This window comes from Camellia sinensis, chromosome 12 (genome assembly GCF_055761805.1).
Source record: "Camellia sinensis isolate YWXY chromosome 12, ASM5576180v1, whole genome shotgun sequence".
Lineage (NCBI taxonomy): Eukaryota > Viridiplantae > Streptophyta > Magnoliopsida > Ericales > Theaceae > Camellia > Camellia sinensis.
In genome coordinates this window covers 132022651-132030035 of record NC_138972.1, presented here as the reverse complement: position 1 = coordinate 132030035, position 7385 = coordinate 132022651, and the positions used below count along the sequence as shown (strand labels likewise).

Genomic DNA, 7385 nt, shown 5'->3' with positions numbered 1-7385 from the left:
TGATTTATATTCTTCCTTTCTATATTTAATTTTCATAAGTGGTGGATTGACTCGGCAAAGTCATGCCACCAGCAAACTATAATGGAGGAATTATCTCCTTACCTTTGGCCCTATCTAATTACCATGATCACTGTTTTAATTTCTTAGTGCAAAGGTCACCAGGTCCAACTTTGCGGGCTGATCATAGGTCACCAATCTATATATAAATGGTGTTGCAATGCCACACTTATTGTATAAACCCTACTTACAAGAAGAAAAGGAAAAAAAAAAAAGACTAGCCATGGCTAACATGAAGTTCTTCTGCTTTTCTTGTCTAGTGATTCTAACAACCCTACACCTACAAGCAACCCATGCAGTGGAATACAGTGTCACCAACAGGGCAGCAACAACCCCCGGTGGTGTCCGATTCACAAACGAAATCGGACTCGAATACAGCAAGCAAACCCTAATCTCTGCCACAAATTTCATTTGGAGGACTTTCCGGGAAAACTGTCCGATAAACAGAAAGAGCGTGTCGGGAGTGAGCTTGTTCATTGACACTATGGACGGCATCGCCTACGCTGTCAATAATGAGATTCACGTCAGTGCCAATTACATACAAGGGTACTAATGCAGACGAAATTCTATCAATTATTATTATTTTGAAATTAATAATTTGTTTAAAAAATTTTAATTTTGTATAGAATAGGCTAATTTATTTGGTTTCTTATTTCTTATCAATTTAGTTTTCCTATTTCATGTGTTTTATTTCTTTTACTACAATTAATATTTTTTCTTTTAGATATTTTTCGCTAACAATAATTAATAATTTCCTTTGTGGATGTTACTCATGGTGAAGTAGGTTCTTTTAAAATTAATTTCAAACAATTTGTTGAAATTAATAATTTGTTTAAAAAAATTTAATTTTATATAGAATAGGCTAATTTATTTGGTTTCTCATTTCTTATCAATGTAGTTTTCCTATTTCATGTGTTTTATTGTTTTACTACAATTAATATTTTTTTCTTTTAGATATTTTTCACTAACAATAATTAATAATTTCCTTTGTGGGTGTTACTCGTGGTGAAGTAGGTTGCTTTAAAATTGATTTCAAACAATTTGTTAAATCTGTTAAGGGTTGTAACAATCCAAACGGCCCCATACTCTACGGTCAATTAGCACTAAGGTATTGTTTGATACAACTTATTATAAATTACTAAAAACTAATAATTCATAAAAGCATAAGTCAAAAATATCTTTTACCTAACTTTTAAATCTTTTGTTGAATTATTAATAAATTACAGAGTATTTTTTTCTATATAAGGTACTCCGGCGATGTTAAGAGAGAGATTACCGGAGTTCTGTATCACGAGATGACACACATATGGCAGTGGAATGGGAATGGCCAGACCCCTGGAGGATTGATAGAAGGAATTGCAGATTTTGTGAGGTTGAAGGCTGGATATGCCCCGAGCCATTGGGTGAAACCCGGTCAGGGTGATCGGTGGGACCAAGGTTACGATGTTACAGCCCGATTTTTGGATTACTGTGACAGTCTAAGAAATGGGTTTGTAGCAGAACTTAACAAGAAGATGAGAAATGCTTACAATGCTAACTACTTTGTTCAGTTGTTGGGCAAGACAGTTGATCAACTCTGGAGTGACTATAAAGCTAAATATAAGTAGGCATATGCTTCTACTTTATTATGACTACAAGGCTAAGTATTTGAAATGTATGAATAACAAACACTGAAAGTGTTGTAGTATTGCTGGTTTTCTAGTCTTATTGGCAAATAAATGTTCAAAACTATAGTAAAAGAGTAAAATTATGATTTAGATATGGCTCCCGGCGAGGCTATTGCTGCAAAAACTTAAACATTGAAGAAAAAAAGTACAAAAATACAAAATCAGCTTTACAATACCCTCTTTGCGAGGCAACCATAGCTCAGTTACTCAACTCAGTCAATTCAATTCTGACCGAGAATGAATAAGTGGCATAGTGCTCAGGCATATCGGTGGAGTGAATTAAGAAGAGATCAGTTTCCTATTTTACATGAAGAAGGGTTCAAATACACAGCACAAAATAATACTTACGGATTGTTTGGTTAACTTAAATGAATTGTTTATAACTTATTTTAATTTAAGAATCTGTATCTGACTATTTGTATCTATAACTTAAATAAGTTGAAAATTTTTAATTATCGAAAAGTTAAGAGAGGGATGATTTTAATTTTTACTTTTCGATTATCAACTTTAAACTTATAATAAATTGCACGAAATAGACCCTTAAACATTAGAGCATCCTCCAATCGAACACTACAACCGAATAAAGTTCACTGTTTTTGCTGCCGACAGCAAATCATCCCCACCCCATTTTATGCTTATCCACTCCACATCATCTTGAATTAGTGTATAAATTGGATTTTTTCTAAAACACCCTCACTTATCAATTCTTGAACCTCCATTATCTAACCTTTACCTTTTCCTCCATTTTCCCACTGTCAATAATGCTTTCATTTGATTATTCTTTTGTGTATTATTCAACGCTGCGCATAATTGTACACTTAATTATTAATATGAGACCGGTATTTAATTTGGTGAGCATGTATTTCGAAGTTTTTTGAGTTGTTTACTACAAAAGACTGGAGTTAATGAAGTGGGCTGGATCGAATTGGTGCAAATTGGACTATCATGAGCCTGGAATTGGGTCAAACCTAATCGTACCGTGCAAGACTCACAACTTGATAAACCCACCCGTATCCGACTAAACCAAGGCGGGCATGGTTAGCCGGGCAAAAGGGAGAACAAACTTGACCGAGCAAGGATAATTATTATGACTGAACATGGAAGGAAGGAATGATAAAGCCCGGTTCATTCACATACAAAATAGGATCGTTTACTAATTTAAAAAAGTTAAGGCAAATTGCGGCAGTAGTTGATGTACTTTGGTTACTGAGTTTTTTTATCTCTATAATTTTAATTAATTTAATTTTAACCTTAAATGTTTGATTTTAATTCAATTGATTTTAATTCTTACATTTTTTTTATAAAAAATATGCATATAAATGCATGTGTCATATTTTTTGAATAGAATTATAAATTTATTAACTTCAGTAACTTCACCTCAATTACTTCAATGATTATTTTCATTCAAAAATATTATCGGTATTATCAATTAGACTAAATTAATATAAAATTAAAAATTAAAATTATATTAATTAAAAATATAAAAATCAAAATAATACAAAATATAAAATGTAACGCTCCTGACATAATTCACCCAAAAAGTCAACTTGTTTTTGGAGGATAGAATTCCCTAGAGGTTGGATGAGAAAGAAAAATGCTTGGTGGTCTAAATTTGTATGATTTGAATAGTTTGAATATATCAAAATGATATTATTTTATTCCTAAAACAATGTCGTTTTGACATATTCAAAACATTTGAATCGTGAATTTTCGAGGAGTATTACTAGAGATCTCAAATATTTTATCAAAAGTTTTACTAAATATGATTGTAGGACTTATGTGGATCTCACACCTACGTAAAATATTTGATAGAATTTTTAGTATTTTTGATTTTCACGCCACCAATAATTAATGGATGAGAAAATACGAAAGGGAGGAGTCAGCATATTTTGTCATATTATATGTTTTTCCCCACAGGCAGAGGCAAGTGGGTCCTCATGGGAAAAGAACAGTGGTTTCGGCCTCATTGTCTTGATTATTCCATTTTTTTAGTTGTTAAATAGAGGGGATGTCACGTGATTTTTTTTATTGTGATTAAATTTAATAATAAAATTTATCACATTTATGTTAACTGTTTAAGAGATAATAAAAATATATATATAAATAATTGATGAAAGATAATACTTAATAATGTCACGTGATACGCTTTCTCTCATATAAAAATTTCTCGATTTGATAATAATGAATTGAATGAATTAAAATAATTAATATTAAATAGTAGAATTTGATAATAATGAATTGAATGAATTAAAATAATTAATATTAAATAGTAGAATATTATGAGAGGGAAACACAATAAATATGCCGGAAATAAAATTCCACATAATGAGAGATTTAAATAATTATTTTTTTATCTATATATCATATTATGATAAAATTCAATTATAATTATAATAATGAAAATCAAATAGTGGGGGTTTGAGATTTACTTTATTTAGTAATTATTTTTTTACTTTTTTGCTTCTTTAGTGAATTGTTTTTAAATTTTTTAAAAAAATTTTAAATTCTAAATTTAGTTTGAAAAGATGAATCAAAAAATTTTTTAAATCTAAAAAAAAAAGTCCAGAAAAGACAAAAATTAGTGAATTTTTTTGACTTATTTTTTCAAATTTTTTTTTATATTTTTTTACTTTTTAGATTAATCTACGGACCAAAAAAGTAAAAACAATTAAATAATTTTGAAAAAAATTATTAAAGACAAAAAAAAAATTCAAAAGAAGATGTCAGATAACTTTCCAAATAGGGCCAAGCTACTATTTTTTTATTCATATATCATATTAGTATAATAAAGTAATTACAATTATATAAGATATTTAATTACAATTATATAAGATATTTTTATTTATATAATGATATGGGTAGGTCCATAAAGGCCATAACCCACTATGAACAACCTAAGCCTACCACTTAGGGCCCAATACATAACTCAACTGATAAGACCCAGCACAGCTGGAAGTCAGCATGACATGAAGGACCAATGATATTCAGACACGTGGCAGGTAAAGGCAAGCCACATCAACAGACAAAGATCTGCAAAGTTATTGCCACTGCACATTGCCATTAATGCAGCCCCTCACAGCATTTATTACGACAACACCTCTCCGTCGGAACAGCACGCCCTTACCCTGAACAAGGTAAGCTACAGCATAGACTTTCGGCCAGGGTGACAGGTCGGAAGGGACAACAAAATGATTACCAGGGGATATAAGCAGACGATGAAGACAAGAAGAATGTTAAGCTTTTATATCTCTATTCCCTCTCTATACTCCACTTCTCTCTCTAACTTGCTCGTCGGAGGGTTCGCTGGGGGACTTCCTGTTCCCTGTTGAACTTTTGTGCAGATCTTCAAGTGGGCTTAGTCATTCGGACATAGGCTTAAGGAGCGTGGATCAGTCCGACTCGTTCTACCATCACGAACTGTGTCATCATATAATATTTTTATTTATTTATATATGATATTAAAATAAAATAATTACAATTATAATAAAAATTAAATAAGAAAGAAATATACCCAAAATAAAAAAATTTCAAAAGAAGATACAAGATAACTTTCCAAAGAGGGCCAAGCCACTATTTGTTTATTCATATATCATATTAGTACAATAAAGTAATTACAATTATATATAATATTTTTATTTATTTATATATGATATTAAAATAAAATAATTATAATCCGAAAATAAAAAAATTCAAAATGAACAACCCTAAAATACAGAGATTCTGATCAAGGGAGCTTTGGATATTGGTTATGAACTTCACGTACTAGAATTCCCAATTATCTCATCCACAAACAGCTGAATATTCCGATCCGATGAACCACCGTCCGCCACCGCTACTCTCGCCGCCACCTTCAACTCCGCCGCATTTCCCCTAAACTCCTCTGCCTCCGCCCCACACATAACATCTTCAATGCGCCTCTCCACCTCCTCATTAGTCACCACACCGTCCTGGTTCGGCCTCAACCTCACCCCCACCCTTAAAACCTCCGCCATGAGCTTCGCATTCGTCGGCTGGTCCGTCCACTGTGGATAAGCAATCACCGGCACTCCGGCGGCGATCGTCTCCAACATCGAATTCCAACCACAATGGGTCAAAAAACACCCAACAGCAGGGTTCATCAGCACTTTTATTTGAGGACTCCATTGAACCACTAGTCCTCGGCCTTTCGTTTCCTCCAAAAACCCTAACGGCAGCTGTCCTTCTCCCTCCTTTGCCGTGTAGTCGGATTTTTTCACCACCCAGAGAAACGGACGGTTACAGTTTTTCAATCCTGTTGCGATACTCTCCATTTGCAGTGGCGATAAAATTACTACACTTCCAAACGACACGTAGATAACCGAATTTGGTTGTTGTTGATCAAGCCATTCGATGCAATTGTCTTCGGATTTCCACATTTCAACACCAGCGTCGACTGCTTGATCTTCTCCTAAAATCGATGGCGGTACTAACGGGCCAATGGGTAGAACCGGGTGGATATCAAACATCGAATCGATAGCTTGGCTTTCGAGTTCATGGAATGAATTAGCCAAAACCCATTTCATCTTCTTCATGTTTTGAAACAACCCACAAAACAATTTTGGAAAACTACCAAAAGGATTCGATGGAAGAACAAAAGAAGGAAGATCCTCTGTGTTCAACAATGGAAGTCCTGGTAATTCAACACTCAGATTAGGGTTCGCGGACGATGGAAATTGATTTAAATGATTATAAAACCGGTAATATATAGAGTAGAGAGAACATGGCTGAATCCAAAGCAAAGCACATGGGATTCCATGCTCCGCCGCCACGTCAGCAGCCCAAGGAATGAAGGGGTTGGTGACGATGCACGAGAATTTCCGGCCGCCGTGAGAGTGGTGGTGGAGGATTATGGAGGAGAGGTTAGCGGGGCCGGCTCGGCCAAGGGAGTCCATGTAGTGGTCGAGATTGGTTTTGCGGTCGTAGTCGAGGCTGAGGCCATCGGAGAAGAAGGCGAGGCTGATACCGTCGATGGAGTTGGCGGCGACGGCGGTGGTGGTGGCGGAGGAGGAGGTGAGCATGCGGTGGCGGGCGATTTCGGTGGTGGCGAGGGTGACGTGGAGGCCTTTGGAGTGTAGGCGTTTGGCTAGTCTGAGCATGGGGTTGATGTGGCCTTGTGATGAAAATGCTACCATTAGTACATGAATCTCTTCTTTCTTTTCCATGGCAGCCATGGCTAGAGAGAGAGAGAGAGAGAGAGAGAATGGTTGGTTGAGGGAATGTTAGAAGGAAGTGGTGGGATAATAAGGGCTGCAACCACCGTAGGCAATGACGCAATCACAGTGCACCACATCATATTGAGTGAGATTTTTACTTTAATATTCTTTTTGGATGTTGAATTTATAAAATCATTTTTAAAAAATTATAAATGCGTGAATTTTTCATTAAATATTTACAAATGAATGAAATTTTAATAATTTTAATTATTAAATTTGATAAAATTTATTATTGATTTAAAATTTTATTTAGAAGCGTACACTAAAATATAACTTTTTTAATAATTTTTGTACACAGTCTATGTTTACGTACTTGATAGTGTAATTTACTTCTTATAAATTTATTTTATGTTTATTTTGATAATTTAAATGATTTATCTTATAAAATTTATTAAATAAAACTGCTCCAAACTCAGGCTGAGTAGTTTCA

The 7385-nt window shown here is 34.1% G+C and overlaps 2 protein-coding genes across 2 annotated transcripts; one reads left to right on the top strand and one right to left on the bottom strand.

Annotated features, from left to right (window-relative positions):
• Positions 1 to 230: 230 nt before the first annotated feature.
• Positions 231 to 1814, top strand: LOC114295849 (uncharacterized). Its single transcript, XM_028240138.2, has 2 exons — positions 231 to 603; positions 1304 to 1814. Exons 1-2 carry the CDS (start codon positions 281 to 283, stop codon positions 1662 to 1664), a joined length of 684 nt encoding a protein of 227 aa, XP_028095939.2. The 5' UTR covers positions 231 to 280; the 3' UTR covers positions 1665 to 1814.
• Positions 1815 to 5344: 3530 nt separating this feature from the next.
• LOC114295847 (UDP-glycosyltransferase 84B1) lies at positions 5345 to 7021 on the bottom strand. Its single transcript, XM_028240137.2, has one exon. The coding sequence runs from the start codon at positions 6911 to 6913 to the stop codon at positions 5480 to 5482; it is 1434 nt and encodes a 477-aa protein (XP_028095938.2). The 5' UTR covers positions 6914 to 7021; the 3' UTR covers positions 5345 to 5479.
• Between the last annotated feature and the right edge of the window lie 364 nt (positions 7022 to 7385).

Excerpts from the sequence above, each read along its gene's own strand:
- LOC114295849 (XM_028240138.2), top strand. The coding sequence starts at position 281 with ATGGCTAACATGAAGTTCTTCTGCTTTTCTTGTCTAGTGATTCTAACA. Across the intron at positions 604-1,303 it reads AGTGCCAATTACATACAAGG|GTACTCCGGCGATGTTAAGA; the intron begins GTACTAATGCAG and ends TTTCTATATAAG.
- LOC114295847 (XM_028240137.2), bottom strand. The coding sequence starts at position 6,913 with ATGGCTGCCATGGAAAAGAAAGAAGAGATTCATGTACTAATGGTAGCA.